Below are 15,571 nucleotides of genomic sequence, written 5' to 3' on the forward strand. Positions count from 1 at the left end.
TACAGTTGGTTTAATGTTGGAAGTAAAATTTGCATATTCATAATTAGTCCCCAAAGCCTTAAAGCAAAATGAACTAACCCAAATTTAAACATCAAGGCAAAATTCTCTCAGCTAAAATTAAGAGATATCCAGAAGGTTTTCTTTGACCCATTTCCCGTGATTAAACATGTTTATAGAGAGTGACTGGGTGTTTAGAAAGAAGGCATAAATAATTACAGTAAAATATATGGTTTATTTGTGCCTTGGCCGGGCCCTGCTGGCTCTCTTCCCAGGCCCACTTAGCACCCCAGTTGACACTCCCTGCTTACTAAGCCCTCAGAGTTCACCCCAACACAACCCTCCCAAAGGCCCCCAGGCCTGAGAAGATCCTTCAAAAGAAAATAGCAACAACGAAACAGAACAAAGAGTTACTTTTAAATCATCCAGGAATAAGCAGGCCTAGGTAGAAAATGAAGAGGGCAAGGTTTATCATTGCTTCTAATTCCTGTCTTCCCCCTCCCACTTTTTTTTTTTTAAAGATTTTATTTATTTATTTGTCAGAGAGAGACGGGGAGAGAGGGAACACAAGCAGGGGGCAGTGGGAGAGGGAGCAGCAGGCTTCCCGCGGAGCAGGGAGCCCCGATGCCGGGCCATGCGAGGCTCCCTCCCAGACGACCGGAGCCCAAGGCAGACGGTTAACGACTAAGCCACGCAGGCGCCCCTCCCCCTCCCATTCTATTTGGCTTCTCCTGGGGCCGCAACTTGGGTGCCTTATCCAGGTTTCCCTCCCCAGGACCTTCTAAGAGCACCCTTCCTTCCACAAACGCACGTCCTCTCACAGCTTCCCCCGCCCCTCTCTCATTTTGACCAAGCCGAAGTAACTGGCTAGCTAATTTATTTAATGTCATGTGGACAAAGGAGATAATGGGGATTTGCTCCACCCAAATAATTGGTTCCATTTCTAAAGAGAGCTTTGACCCTTTAACCCAAAGGAGTTACTGCAGTGGAGGAAATCCCTTTTCCGTAAAAGACAGTTTTGTTTTTGTTTTGAGATATGTTTGTTCAGTGTCATTCCTCCACCAGTTCTGCCCACCTCTAAGACTAGCTCCTTAGAGGAAGTCATTACTTTCCTATGGTCAGTCAGAGCATCTAGCTACTAGGCCTCTCAACACCTAGTCTTTTTTTTACCTGCTCTCACTACCCTCTAAGAGTAACCAAGGCAACTCAGTCTTTCATGTGCAAAGAAAGAAGTTCACCGCCACATATAGAACAATCTTTTCAAGGTCCAAAGGAGAAGCGATTGTTCTAAACCCTCCCTATCTTTCTTCCCACTTGCCACCCCCATACATATATGGGTATTTGGCAACAATCACGCCTTCTTGAGCTAAAAACAGAACCAATTCCAATTTATAGAGTGGATAACACGTAGCACTATACAGATACCTTTTTTTTTTTTAATTTATTTACTTATTTGTGGAGGGGGTGCGGAGGAAGAGAGAAACTTTAGCAGACTCCGAGCTGAGAGCAGAGCCCGACGTGGGGCTCAGTCCCACGACCCTGAGACCAGGACCTGAGCCAAAACCAAGAGTCGGCGCTCAACCAACGGCACGACTCAGGGGCCCTGCATACAGATACCTTTTTATGCAGAAAATATATATCAGAAAAGTATACCAGAAAGGAAGGTAGAATAGCAATGATAAACTTCACCTACTTCATTTTCTGCCTAGGCCTTCCTGTTCCTGGAAATTTCAAATATAAAATTTTACTTTGATTACATTATTGATTTGAACTCACCAATGAATTTTTTTTAGAAAACAAAGCATTTGGGGGCGCCTGGGTGGCTCAGTCGTTAAGTGTCTGCCTTCAGCTCAGGTCATGATCCCGGGGTCCTGGGATCGAGCCCTGCATCGGGCTCCCTGCTCTGCGGGAAGCCTGCTTCTTCCTCTCCCATTGCCCCTGTTTGTGTTCGCTCTCTCGCTGTGTCTCTCTGTGTGAAAGAAAGAAAGAAAGAAAGAAAGGAAAAGAAAGAAAGAAAGAAAGAAAGAAAGAAAGAAAGAAAGAAAGAAAGAAAGAAAGGGAAAAAGAAAGCAAAGCATTTTGTTTTGGTAAAGTTTGCTGCAGTCTTATTTGTATACAATTTGTGTACAACTGGGTTTCAATAAATCAGAATTTACTAAGTCAGGATAATTCTATTGCATTATGTTATCGTTCTCAGAGTACAAAGAAAGCCTAACTTATTCATTCAAGTAACACAAGAGTCCTAATATTATTAGCAAGTTGCAATATTTTTATTAGAATAAAAATTATTCAAAATTATTTGGTCATAGAAACTAAATCCCTTAGCAGTTCCTCAGAGTAAAGCATGTTCATTTTTTGTTTTAGGTGGGGCCTACTATCTTATTTCCAGAAGCTTAGGGCCTGAGTTTGGTGGATCTATAGGCTTGATCTTTGCTTTTGCCAATGCAGTGGCTGTTGCTATGTATGTGGTGGGATTTGCTGAAACAGTGGTAGATCTTCTTAAGGTAATTAAAAGTTTTTCTTTTCTTCAGCCAAGTAAGATAATTCAGTTCAATTTGCCTTTTCAGGGCACTAAGAGGTTATCATTATAGCAAGATGAAAGGAAATAGATTTGTTCTGTAGAATGTGGAAGTTCGATATAGTTGAAGGAGCTCTAGGCTTGGCATCAGAACTGGCTTGGAATCCTGAGCTCTCATATTGATTAGCTGAGATATTCTGGGCCAGTCCCTCTATTCCTCTGAACATTATTTCTCAAATCTATCATGTGGGCTATTAATGCTGTTCTGTGTATTTCATAGAAATGTGGTACAGAACAGATGAAATAATGTACATGAAATACTGTGTAAAACATGAAACAAAAGAGAAATAATGGGTGCTATTATCAGCAGCAATATTACTACTGTGGTTATAGATTTCCAAAGGTAAAGACAGTTCAAACATTAGAACAACTCACTGCAGAAAACTCAGCATTTCCTAGCTTAGGTAGGCCATCTCGACAGTGTGTCTGTGAGCATGTTAACTAGCTGGTATGTGAACTAATTCTAGTTCTCCTTTCATGGTAGTGATAGCATTTACTGAATTCAATCAGTAATAAAGGACCTTTATTGGAAAATTAGATGAGTAAATGAATGGATTATATAGTTCATAAGGTATGTGATCTTCAAGAAATGCATTATCTGGATTATGGAGTTTGTTATTTAATTGAATAACATGCATTTTCCAATAGTCACATTGAAAACCACTCAGTTTTATTTCTCTAAGATTCCCCTTGACACGCAAAAATAATCATTCTTGTGAAACAAATAACAGCAATGTGTATTTACATGTACACATACTTATCTCGGTGCAACAACAGCTTTAAAAGCTGTGACTAGAATAAGCATCTAGACTTTCCAACTCCTAACCTTGGCTACCAGTGGCCTATTATTATAGGACAAAATAATGTGAATCTCTGATTTAGAAGCACCTCGCTTTCCATTATCCAAATGGTCACTAGAGCACAGTATTTCTTCTTACTGTTCAATTTTACAATAGGACATACAGACAAAAAAAAAAAAAAGCTCCGTCTCTAACCATTTTAGTGATTTTCGTTGTTGTTCCAGGAGAGCAATTCAATGATGGTGGATCCAACCAACGACATTCGGATAATCGGCTCCATCACAGTGGTGATTCTTTTAGGAATTTCAGTAGCTGGAATGGAATGGGAAGCAAAGGTGATTTTTCTTAAAATGATGTCATCAACCACCGCTGCTCGGTCTTGACCAAATTGCAGGAATAGAACAAACCCCACCTTCAAAAAGAATTGCTATTATTACTTGCTATGGCAAAAGTTGCAGGTTAGCACTGGGGGGAGCCCCAAGCCCTCCAAACCCGAGGTCCAGGCAGTCAGGACGCCCTGCTCGTGTGTCACATGATCGGGCCTGCGCTTTGTCCTTCTCTGTGTGGTCATCACTGTGACAGAGACACCTCGGTTGCTGCCATCTTCACCCCTAGGCCCCTTATGATTGTAGGAACAGTCCATGCTGGAAACCTGCGTCTCCCAGTCCCACCCCTGGTGTCGCATTTTCCAGCTGACTGTGGGTGCCTGAAGCCCAAAGGATGTGGGAGAAGGGAATAGAGGCCGAAACTATCGTTCTCCCCCGAGAGGCAGTACTTCAGGAGTAAGTCCTGGAACTAGACAATATCTGGATTTAACTAGTAGTAACACAGTTAGTAAATTTCTGAATGGCAGGAGCATGTCTTTTATCTGATTTATAACTCTCTAGTGACTGGTATAATTGCAACTGGTCTTAAGAGCCTGAAGATATGGTGCCTAGACTTCAAGAGGTCCCCAGAGATTGAAAAGTGGCCAAACCCGCCCACCTCCCTAAGGCAATGAGAAACATACAGCATTTATTTGTGGATTATGCATTCACATCAAACAAAAATTAATTCAGTGCTTATTAGGTGCTGGGCATTCTGCTAGGTACTGGATATTCAGTGATGACACAAACAGGCACAATACTGCCCCTAGTTGAACATACTATGGTCTGTGGGGATATGAGTAATGATCAAGTAGATAAACAAGTAAATATAGAATGGTAAATTGTGAACATGCTATAAAGGAAATAAACAGGGCACTCAGATAGAAAATAAGGGGCATCTACTTATAATGACTTTATTCCCTGAGGGAGGCAATGTAGCTGCAGGGCGGTAGAAGGTAGGTTTAAAGCTCTAGCTCTGTTGCCACAGCACCTGGATTTGGATCTGGTTTACATCTGTATGACCTTGAGAAACGTGCCTAACCTCTCTGTGCCTCGGTTTCTTTATCTTTTAAAATGATGATAACAATATTACCTACTTCAGACAGTTATTGATAGTATTATTTATCTGAAAGAATACTGATAAAGTGAAATCTGTCTGTTACTGTAAACCCTCAGTGAATGTTAGCCGTTATTATTTAGATTCAGTGGTCAAGAAAGTCCTCTCTGAGTAACAAAGTAACTAAGGCTTAAAGGATGAGAAGGAATAGTTATGCAAAGAGTCGGGAGAAGTGCATTCCCTACAGAGGGAACAGCATATGGGAATGCCAAGCCAATAGACCCTTGAAATGTCAGCAGGGGGAAAGGGGGACAAAGAAAGACAATCTGATTGGTCAACCTTGCAAACCACTTGTGCTGGGCACACACCGGTAGCCCAACATCAAGTGTACAAGGCATCACGGGAACTCTATGAATTATTGTGTTATTAATGCAACTCCTGTTGCATTTAGCACTGGGAAAGGAAAGAATCCATAGGCACTCTGCCTAGAAAAGAAATAAATTCTATCAGCGATAAAACTTTGGGCTCCATTTATATTCCTGAGGGCACTGCAGTAAGTTACTCACCTAGTACTTGGAATGTTTTTGAAATGTCACCTTCAAATGCCCAAGCACAAGCCTCCATTGAAAATGTAACTTCTACACTCAGGTCAGAAAAGGCTTGTAAGTTACCATTCTGTAAGATACACTATTACCGACTCTGGATAGTAGTTTTAATCAGAATAACCAGATAGAGTTTTTGTCCAGTGGATTTTCAGTAGACATGACTTTTGTAATTATGTAAAACATTGTTAAGTAATTCTTAAATTGGCCTCCTTTTACTTTGCCATTCCAGGCTCAGGTGATACTTCTGGTCATTCTCCTCATTGCTATTGCAAACTTCTTCATTGGAACCGTCATTCCATCCAACAATGAGAAGAAGTCCAGAGGTTTCTTTAACTACCAAGGTACGTGTGACAAATGAGTTGCTTGGCAATCAGTGGTTCTCCACTGCCCACCTCCATCACCACCCCTGTTACCCCCATGTCAGCCATTAGAATCCAAGTGTGATCCAAAGAAGAGCCTGGGGTTGGACTCAGGAGATCCAGAGTGAGTCTCAACCCTGCTGCTTGCCAGCTAGACCAGTCACCTAACATGTTTGGGGTTCAAATTTCCCTGCTGAAGTGTGGGTGATAACAACTTCCTGAGGGGATTTTTGAGAAGTAAATAAGATAGTGGATGCAAAAGTGCTTTGAAAACATTCAAGTGTGGGACAAATTGTTGTTGCCGTCAAATAGTATAAGTAGAATTGTACATACAAGGAAAGAGAACCTAGTTCAGACAATTTGCTCAACCCTCGAGAATACTAAAGCCAAACATGGTCATTTTCCTGCTAGACTTTTTTTTTTTTTTAAGATTTTACTTTTAAGTAATCTGTACACTCAACATGGGGCTCGAATTTACAATCCCGAGATCAAGAGTCATATGCTCCACCTCCTGAGCCAGCCAGGCACCCCCCTGCTAAACTTTTTTGTACCTTGCTTATCTATAGCATTACCTAGTTAAGCATCACTGTCAGGTTTTCAAGCACAAAAGATTGTAGGAATTGGCATAGGATCCTGAGGGGATGTCACAAAGCATGAAATTCTCCTCCACCTATACACACCATCCTAACTTTCCATTCTAGCTTACTCAAGAATCCACTGCTGAGATTTAAAAAGTATTTCCCTTCATCATTTATTCAGTTTTGAGTGTCTGTTTCCTTTTGGTATTAGATCACCTCTTTCTTCCTGATTCTTTTTCTTTGTAAAGTTTGTCTTGTTTGCTTTGCATGTTAACATCGTTTTCCTTTCTATTCTTTTCCCTCCTTCTAGCTCCTGCCGTATTTTTTCTGATGAGTTAAGCTTTCTTTCCTTGTTTTTGCATCATCCCAGATTCTTTTGTTCGTGTTTTTCTTCCCTCCATCTCTGTTTTTCTTCTACATCGTTCCCTTCTCATTTAAGTAATTTGTTGAGACCCTGTGGGATAGTATTATTTTATGACTAAAGTTCCTTGCTACTATTCTTTTCCTATATATGAAAATTTGGTATAGAATTTAAGATCTAATCTCTGGGAGCAAGAAGTGGGAAGGTTAGAACATAAGTAGCAAAATGTTAAGATAGTTTCACCCACAATTGCTCCACCAATTAAAAAAAAAAGCATAGAAAAGCTGTGTTTGATTATTTATGCACATAAGAAAGGAGCTGTGTATGTGTAGGGCAGTGTACATGTGTGGTATATTTGTGAATATGCCAGCATGGTCATGAGAAAAATTCTCCATTTCCCTCTTTTTCAATCTTCTAGGTTCTAAAAAATCTGGAGGCCTGGGTCTCTGTTGGCACACAAAAATTTTTTCAGAGCTATGTCCTAGAGATCTAAAACCTTGTGATATATACCTATACTGACTCTTGGCAAATATTGACATGAAGTTCATCAAGAGTATACCAACATCTTCAAATTCATTCCTTTTAGAATATAGGGACCCATTTGCATGATACATTGATAGAAGCTAAAAATAACCATATCTCCTTTTCTGTAAAGAAAGTCTACAAGATAATGTTCTCATTATTTGTGTTGCAGCATCAATATTTGCGGAAAACTTCGGGCCAAGCTTCACAAAAGGTGAAGGCTTCTTCTCTGTCTTTGCCATTTTTTTCCCAGCAGCTACTGGGATTCTTGCTGGTGCCAATATCTCAGGAGACTTGGAGGTATGTCGTTTTCCTCTGCTTTTGTAATCCTGGGAAGTTGTGGTGCTGTTGGTGAGCAACACAAGCTGTAGAGGTCAACAGTGACCATAGTTCTCTACTGATGTTAAAACCAACATTTCTGTAAGGGTCCCCAGTAGTTTAAAAGTTCTCTCCTTTAATGCCAGACCATTCTGTTTCCGATAGTCCATCCAAAAGTCTTATTCAGTGATATCGGAAAGATGGAGAATATTGGCAGTGTATAACATTTCCAACAAGATGAATATAGTTCAATGAAAAGAATATCAGAACAAGCCTTTCTCTTTTAAACATCTAAGGAACAAAAACACATAACATTCAGGAAAAAAAACACCCCACCCCCTCCCTCTCCCTCCAAAAAATCACTTTATTAGTGAATTTTTATGTCATTAAATTCAGAGAAATATTCACTCATTTAATTGGTATTTATTTAGCACTCCATTCATATTACTTTATGTTAAGTACTGTAAAGAGCACTATTAGAATATTGGTTTGAATGTTTTATAAAAAACTAGTAGCAGTGACCTAAAAAGATAGAAGTTTATTTTTCTAGTGGATAAAAATCTGAGCTCATAGGCCATGCAGTGGAATAAGAAAAGTCAGCTCCAAATGGTAGCCCAGGATCCCAGATCACCTCTCTTGATTGACCACTCCTTTAGGGTTTGTCCTCACCTGCAAGGTCCAAGATGACTCGTCACTTCCAAGATCATGTTCCAGCCCACAGGAAGAGGAGTAAGAATAGAGGGAAAGCAATTCCTGGACCTTGCATGTATTATTTCTGCTGACATTCCATTGGCCAGAATTTAGTCTCTCTGACCTTGCCTAGTTGCAAAGAAGGCTGGGAAATGTAGTCTGTAGCTGGGCAGCCATGAGCCTAGAATTTTAGGGAGTTCTTGTGTTAAAAGGAGGAAGGTGAGAATGGATATTAGGGGATAGTAAACAGTCTCTACCATATACAAAAAAGGAGAAGACACAGGTCTTACCTCAATACATCTATAATCAACTTTGGAAGACAAGAAATACTTATAAGAGCCATGAAGAGACATGTATAAATGAACATCATATGTAATGTCTAAATAAATTGTGAGATAAACACAATAAACAGATAATTGTTAAGTCTGGGATGATTTCCTCAAGGAAGTTACTTTGAAGTGTGAACTTAGAGCAAAAGCTCAATACTGACTATTGTTGAGAAAATATAAGGGTATTCCAGGCAGAGAAGACAAAAGAACAGTCAGGCATGGGGATACTGGAAATAGTAAGGGATCCCTCACAGTTTAGCTGGAGAAGCCCTGAGGAGGCTGGATGACCTTATAATACAAGGGGAAATTGTCACTGGTGAGACCCGAGCAAGAGGTGCTTGCTCTGGAATGTAAGTCCGTGAGACTGGGGACCTTGCCTTTGGTTATATTCATTGCTGCCTCCTCAGAGCTAGGTAGGTTTCAATAAATATTTATTGAGTGAATGAATAAAGGGATTTTGATTTGTCATATTAGAGACCACAGTGCCATGGTAGATTCTTGGGCTGAGATATGGCATAAAATAGATTAGGCGGGTGCTCAGAAAATTAAGTAACTTGTTCAAAATGATTTGAGTAGTTAAGTATCGCTGCTTAACAAAATTTAGCTATGGATGTGGAGCTGCCAGTTTCTCAGATTTGGAAAAGTGTTGGAGGTCACTGATTTAAAATTCTGCAAACTGTAAGCACACATTTAAATGAAAGAATATTGTATTTTCCTTAGAAACAAGTTCGTATTAGATACTTAGTTGTCAGTTCAGCTCAGCCAACACTTACAGAGCACCTGCTGATGCCAGACACTGGGGAAGCAAGGAAGAGCACAGTCCTCCCTTCAAGTTGCTCATGGTCTAAGGTGAAGACAGACTTACTCTGTCTGAGTCACGAGAAACAAGAACAGAATCATGTACAAGGGAAAGAGGAAACAGTAATTGCCTGTCCCTGAAGAAGTAAGGGAAGGCCTTCAGAGGATGGGGACACTCCATCCAGATTTCAAGGGACGAATAGGTGTTCACCAACAGAATAAAGAAGAGAGGGACGTTTGGAACAGAAGGCCTGGAATGTCAAAAGGCACAGGGAAAGATGCTGCTGATGGAAATCAGTTGACATGTGGAATCGGGTATGCAAGTAAAATTGTTTCAGCAACATTTTCATAAGCATGTTTATAAAGGACCTTCTGTGTGTCCTGACATTCTGGGAGTAAGCAAAGAACCAGAAGATATCCCTATCTAAAATGGCAAGACTTAAAGTTCCTTTCTCCCAAGATGAATGCTACCTTGATTAGGGATGCTATACTAGTAAGGAGCTTTATTTCTTTGTCAGTCGGTACTGAGAAATCTCTGAGTTTGAGTTTCTATATAAAGAAAATGTAGAGAATGTTCTGTCATGATTTTCAGGGCACATGCAGTCATAGTGTTGTAAAAAGTTGCATTCTTTCTACTTAAAAATATTTAGGTGATTTTGCAAGTAAGCTTAACTTTCAGCATATACACTAATATATGCTATTAAGTAGAACGCAAAAATCCTTTAAACTACAGAAGAGGGAGTTTGGATATTATCCCCAAACTAGCCAGAGACACTAAGGAAGTTAGATCAGGGAGTAATATGTTTACGTTTGTTTTAGAAAAAGCCTACTAGCAGCTTGTAACGATGGGTTAGAGGGTGGGGGGGTGATAGGTAGGGAGACCAGAGGCAGAAAGACCAATTAGAGGATATCACAGCAGTCTGGACAAGAGACGGCATGAGCCTGAATTAAGGCCACGGCAGGGGAAATGGATCAAAGGGATCGCTTTTTGTTAGGGTTAGGAGAGGAAACGGAAAGTGTGTTTTCTACTATGATCTGCAGTCAGAAAACACTATACATCACAATCCAGTGCACACATACAAAATTTTCCCTGAGCAGTTTTTAACTTTATTACAAATGATGTCTGCTGATATTGCCCCATCAGTTCAATTCTATTGTATTCTTTTAATGCTGGATGCAACCAACATACCGAATTGATTCCATGCTATAACTGATGAGGATAAAGAAGCTCAGATTTGGCCATTTAGGTTGCAGTGGCAAAAGGACATCAGAGTAGAGATGTCTAGTGGGTCACTAGATTTATGAGTCTGGAGCTCTGGGAAAGATCTAGGGCAGGACGGGGAACCATGGCATGGATGAGTTCATCCAGGTCTGTGCAAGAGGGAGGAGAGCAAAGGACCAAGAAAGTGCCCAGGTGACATTCAAAATGTTAGTGGTAGAAAAGGAGTCCGTGAAGAAGAAAGACAAAGAGCCATCTAGGAGGTAAGGAACTCAACAGAGAGTGGGATCATGAAGGTCAAGAGAGGAGAATGTTTGAGAAGGAATAATTAACATGATCAAAAGCCAGAGTGGTCAAACGTGTTAGGAACTGAGAGGTGACCACATGTTGGGAAGTGACAAGGAAACTTCAGTACTTAAAGATAGGATTTCTCTGAGAGTAAAACTAGAAATAATCACATTAGAGATTCATTTCAACTTAGTAAACATGTCTTATTTATACACTATAGGGATATGCAAGACGTTACCTCTGTTCACAGCCTCAGAATCCTTCTCAAGATGGCACTTCAGGCTGCCAGTGACAACAAGAGTTGGCACAAGGCGATGCTACAAAGTTCCCACCCTGAGCCTTCCACTGGTTAACGCTAATTGATAATCTGTAAATATGTGCCTAGGAGAAGATGTGGGAGGTACCCAAATCTAACCAAGATAGTTAAGATGCAGCTTCAGAGATGCAAGATTAGATGGGGTTGACACTCAAAAAGCAGCAATCTAATAGATTGCTTGTGTATTCTGTCTTAAGAAAAAAAAATGTCTAATAAAGAAAGGTGAAGGAAGGTTAGATTTCTAGGTTACAGCTGGGGAGATGGAAACTAATGTTTAGAATAAAAACTAAGAATTTGTCAAAGTCCTGGTCCCTGTTTAGGGGAAAAGGAGCCAGAGCAGACAGGGTGAATATATGATCACACATTAAGATACTGACATCCTGATTTATATTGGGTCAAGTCTGACCCTCATGTAAATTCTAAGTAAGTAATTTCAGAGTTTGTAGCAGATGGTTCCTCATAAAAGCTAAGCTTTTATGTTTGAGGTACGTGACTGCCCTCCACCTTCACACCTCTTATCTTTATATATGTTTCCTTTCTTCCCACTTAAATTAATCTTCCCATTTCACTCAGATCACAAGACATAGTTTATAAAATAAAACTTGAAACATACCATGAATTGGGAGATTGAGTGGGGCCCATTTCAGCCACAATTACTTTCTTCTTCCTTTGACGTGCTGTTCAACTGCACTCATTAGCCAAAATCACTTTTGCAGACAATAGTTTGGAAGGAGGAGGCTAGGTATATATGCAGCAGAACTAGGCCTATGTACAAATATTCTTAAAGGAGTGGGAATCAATGACCACAGAGTGGCTCCATGGAGCTGACTTACTCCTATTAAGGGCAAATTCACTTGCATAGTTATTTCCAGCTGTCACACTGGAAATTTACCATGAGTTGGCCTCTCCGATGGATTTGATCAGCAGATTTAAGTTAAAAACAAAAACAAAAAAGCTCAAACTTTGACTACATTTATTGCTTATTTGTATTGATACATCTCAGGTCCTCTGGTGGGGGGACTAATATCTACTGAGATTGTGCTTCCCTCAATTCAATATTTATTGACTCTTTCTATATGCCAGGCACTGCCTTGTATAAGCAAGAATACATTGAAATCTCTATTTAATAATCCCTGTTAAGTTGAATTCAATAATTTAAAAGTTATGGTGCTTGGAAATTGATTATGCTATGATTTAGCCCCCAAAACAGGATATAAAATGGTATGTTATATATGATGTGAGCTCAGCCCAGTGAATTTATATACATGCATAAGCAAAAAAGAAAAGCCCATTTTCTGGTATAAGCTTAAATTTGCCTCTTTCTTTATGCCTGCTTATGGAAATTAAATATCTCCCATAGCAGTCATTCCTGAACTAGATTCCAAATGGGAAATTTGAGGGATTGGAAAACTTAGTAGATCATCTTTTTTGCTTCAGAGTTATTTATTTTTAAGGCAAGCCTAAGCTTGGTACAAAACTAATACCCACACACAGATATTGTCAAGGTGCATCAATGCACGGGGTGTGTTTGTGTCTTTCCCCTAATACTTTAAGGTTTGATGTATCTGCATAAAATTCACAGGAGATAAAGGGGAGGGAGACGCTTAGTGAGTGAGCTCACTGGTCTACTTTTCTATAAAAACTCCGTCCTGGACAGTTAGAGATCTCTTCTATTCAGCGCAAAGTTCTAGAGACTTCTTTATTCACCTTGAACACCTTGTATTTGTCCAAAAAGAACTCAGTCTCACTACTTTGCGATTTGCTTGATCTTTTCTTTCAACCCTATCTCAGGAAGGGTAGCCTAAACATTTGAAATACAGTAATAACTCCAAGTCATTTCTATTTCTTATTCCACCCTATCTCTTCATCCCACCATATTGTTTCTTCAAAGGATCCCCAAGATGCCATCCCCAGAGGAACCATGCTGGCCATTTTCATCACCACTGTCGCTTACATAGGAGTTGCTATTTGTGTAGGTGAGTTGTATGTCTCTGGTGTCCGAATGCCAGAATTACAAGGAGTCTGGTTGTTCTTATGTCCAGTGGGCTTTCAGTGGGTAGAAAGGTTTTTTTTAAAAACAACATTTTTAATTCCCTTTCTGGGTGCTTTAGGGGTTTGAATGCAATTAAGCTGTATTACAGGTGTCTCTGGGTCAGGGCTAGGGTAGAGTTAATCAGATTGTTATTCCACATGAACACAAAGAGAATCCCATTTAGTTACTCTAGGTGATAACCCCACTGCCAAAGGAGCCACCATTCCCAGCATCCACCTCCCTTGCCATGGGAGGCAGGTGAGAAACAGAGCGAGAGAAAAGAAGCCAGAAATAAAACAAGACAAAAACAAAAATAAAAGCCTTAGGAATGTATGAAAGACATAGAATTGATGGCTGTATCTTCTCCTTGCACTACTGTCCCTGATATGGAAATGTCACTATCACAAGTTGGCAGGAAATCAGAACAAGACCCAGCTGCCAGCAGTGTGGGTGGTCAGCCCCCACATTGCTCAGTAAGTGGAAAATATGTGGATGCACCTGCTGTTCCCAAGCTGACTTTCATTCCACCTGCTGTCTGCAGCCACACCTCCTCCTGGCTGGGGGTCACCTCATGCTTATGCCACAGTAGGAGAGGAAGAAATGTGGAACATCCAGAGAAGAAAACTCTTGTCTGTGCACACTCGGGAATATGGGTCCCCACTGCAGAAGCCCAAATGACCATTTTACCGAAGGGCACATCCCAACTGTACTCTGCTAAAGGAAATTGGGGAAGTGCATTTATATTACTTTGGCTTCTGGAGAAAAAAGCAAAACCGTTAACTTCTCTCACTGTCTCTTATTTGAGGAAATTGGATAATGTTAGGTGTATTGCTGTGGCATTTCCAAGTTGAGTTACATGTAAAGAGATTTTATTCCAATACTTTAGAAAATTGACACATTTTAAAATGACATTGAAACCACCTTAAGTTAAATTTCCCAAATGATTTCCTATCTCACACAATGTAAAAATGAAGGAACGAGTAAAGTTATAGACCTGATTTGAGAGATTCTTCCAGTTTTTGCCTGGAAGAAAATTCCTTTTCTATACTTTTCCCTGGAGAGGAGGATAGTCCTGGGGTCCTTGGCCTGTCATTAGTGCAAGTTATGGCTCATAGCTCGGCTTCACGGAAATTTAGGGAGTTGTATTGCACAGAAGCCAAAATATATGCTTCCAAAAAGTCAGCTCAACATAAATGAACAATGCAAAAAGGTAAAATCGGGAACAGATGGTTTTGCTTGGTAACCAACATTCATAATTTCAACTGTTTAAGCAGAGGCTAGGAGGCCACCCCTCAGGGCTATGTAAACAGGATTCCGGTACTGATTATTTTACTCTTCCAACTCGAAGATCCTATTGTTTTTAAATCTTTTGCAGATTCACAGGATATGAGTTCTATGGATAAAATTGAGGGTTCCCGTTAGTACCTGTCACTGGGACCTCTCTTAAAGTTATTAGCAAGAATGAAAATTCATACCGTCTAGAGTTTGAAAAGCAAAATGAACAGTTTTATTGGTTGGAATTTAGTTTGTAAAATATTTATCCTTCAGGTATTTCAGAAAAGTTTCTACATATTTTCCACATATAATCATATATTTCAATAATCCTATCAAATACATAGCAGCAGAGATTATAGTTATAAAATTCATAAGGAAAGTCTGTTAAAAAATATATATCAAGGATCTTTAAAAAGTTCATAACTCCATTTCTAGGAATCTATCCTAGAGAAATATTTTGAAATAGAGAAGAAAAAATTTGTGCACAAAGATATTCATCATAGAATGTTTATAATGGAAAATAACAGAAATATCAAAATAGACAAAAGTAATGGAATAAACTGATATTTGGTCGAATATTATTTGACCATTAATATTACCAAGGAAATCTCAATATTTTATCCCCAAACATTTTCTTTATTATTTAAACCTTTAAAATTCTATATAAAGTTGAATTATAACTCTTTAAAAAAATTATGCAAGGACTACGATCAGTTGAAAACAAGGGCTCAGGTCTCTTAATTACTAGAATTCAATAATGCCATCCCTTAGTTCTCTTGCAGATGAGGAAATAAATCCTTCTACCTGAAAAACACCTAGTCAGTAGCACCATGCCAGAAATATGAATTGAATATTATGTGCAAAGCACTGCCATGTGCATTTCAGAAAGTAAAGGTTGGAGAGTTCCAACCCCCAGGTGTCTTACAAAGGTAGGTGAGAGCTTGGACCTAAACCCCCCAAGGCAGTAGAAGTGGCAGAGCAGACTGTCAGAGACAGGGGGTGTTCTGGAGCCTCTGAGGATGGGAAACTTCAGGTACCATGTCCCTAGGATGACAAGAGAGGATGGCGGTGGACCTGCTCAGAC

General features: G+C 39.8%; 1 protein-coding gene across 3 annotated transcripts in view; it reads left to right on the forward strand.

Moving 5' to 3' along the window:
* Positions 1-15,571, forward strand: part of SLC12A1 (solute carrier family 12 member 1) — a 93,713-nt gene that overhangs the window by 17,404 nt on the left and 60,738 nt on the right. For all 3 annotated transcript variants that reach the window (XM_025884017.2, XM_073876959.1, XM_025884018.2), the window contains exons 6-10: positions 2,362-2,501; positions 3,600-3,710; positions 5,632-5,743; positions 7,395-7,522; positions 13,072-13,156. In XM_025884017.2, the coding sequence (XP_025739802.1) occupies positions 2,362-2,501; positions 3,600-3,710; positions 5,632-5,743; positions 7,395-7,522; positions 13,072-13,156 (576 nt within the window). The remainder of the gene's footprint in view (positions 1-2,361; positions 2,502-3,599; positions 3,711-5,631; positions 5,744-7,394; positions 7,523-13,071; positions 13,157-15,571) is intronic.

The sequence above is a fragment of the Callorhinus ursinus genome, unplaced genomic scaffold (assembly GCF_003265705.2).
Source record: "Callorhinus ursinus isolate GAN/ISIS: 27379988/994484 unplaced genomic scaffold, GSC_fseal_2.0 scaffold25, whole genome shotgun sequence".
NCBI lineage: Eukaryota > Metazoa > Chordata > Mammalia > Carnivora > Otariidae > Callorhinus > Callorhinus ursinus.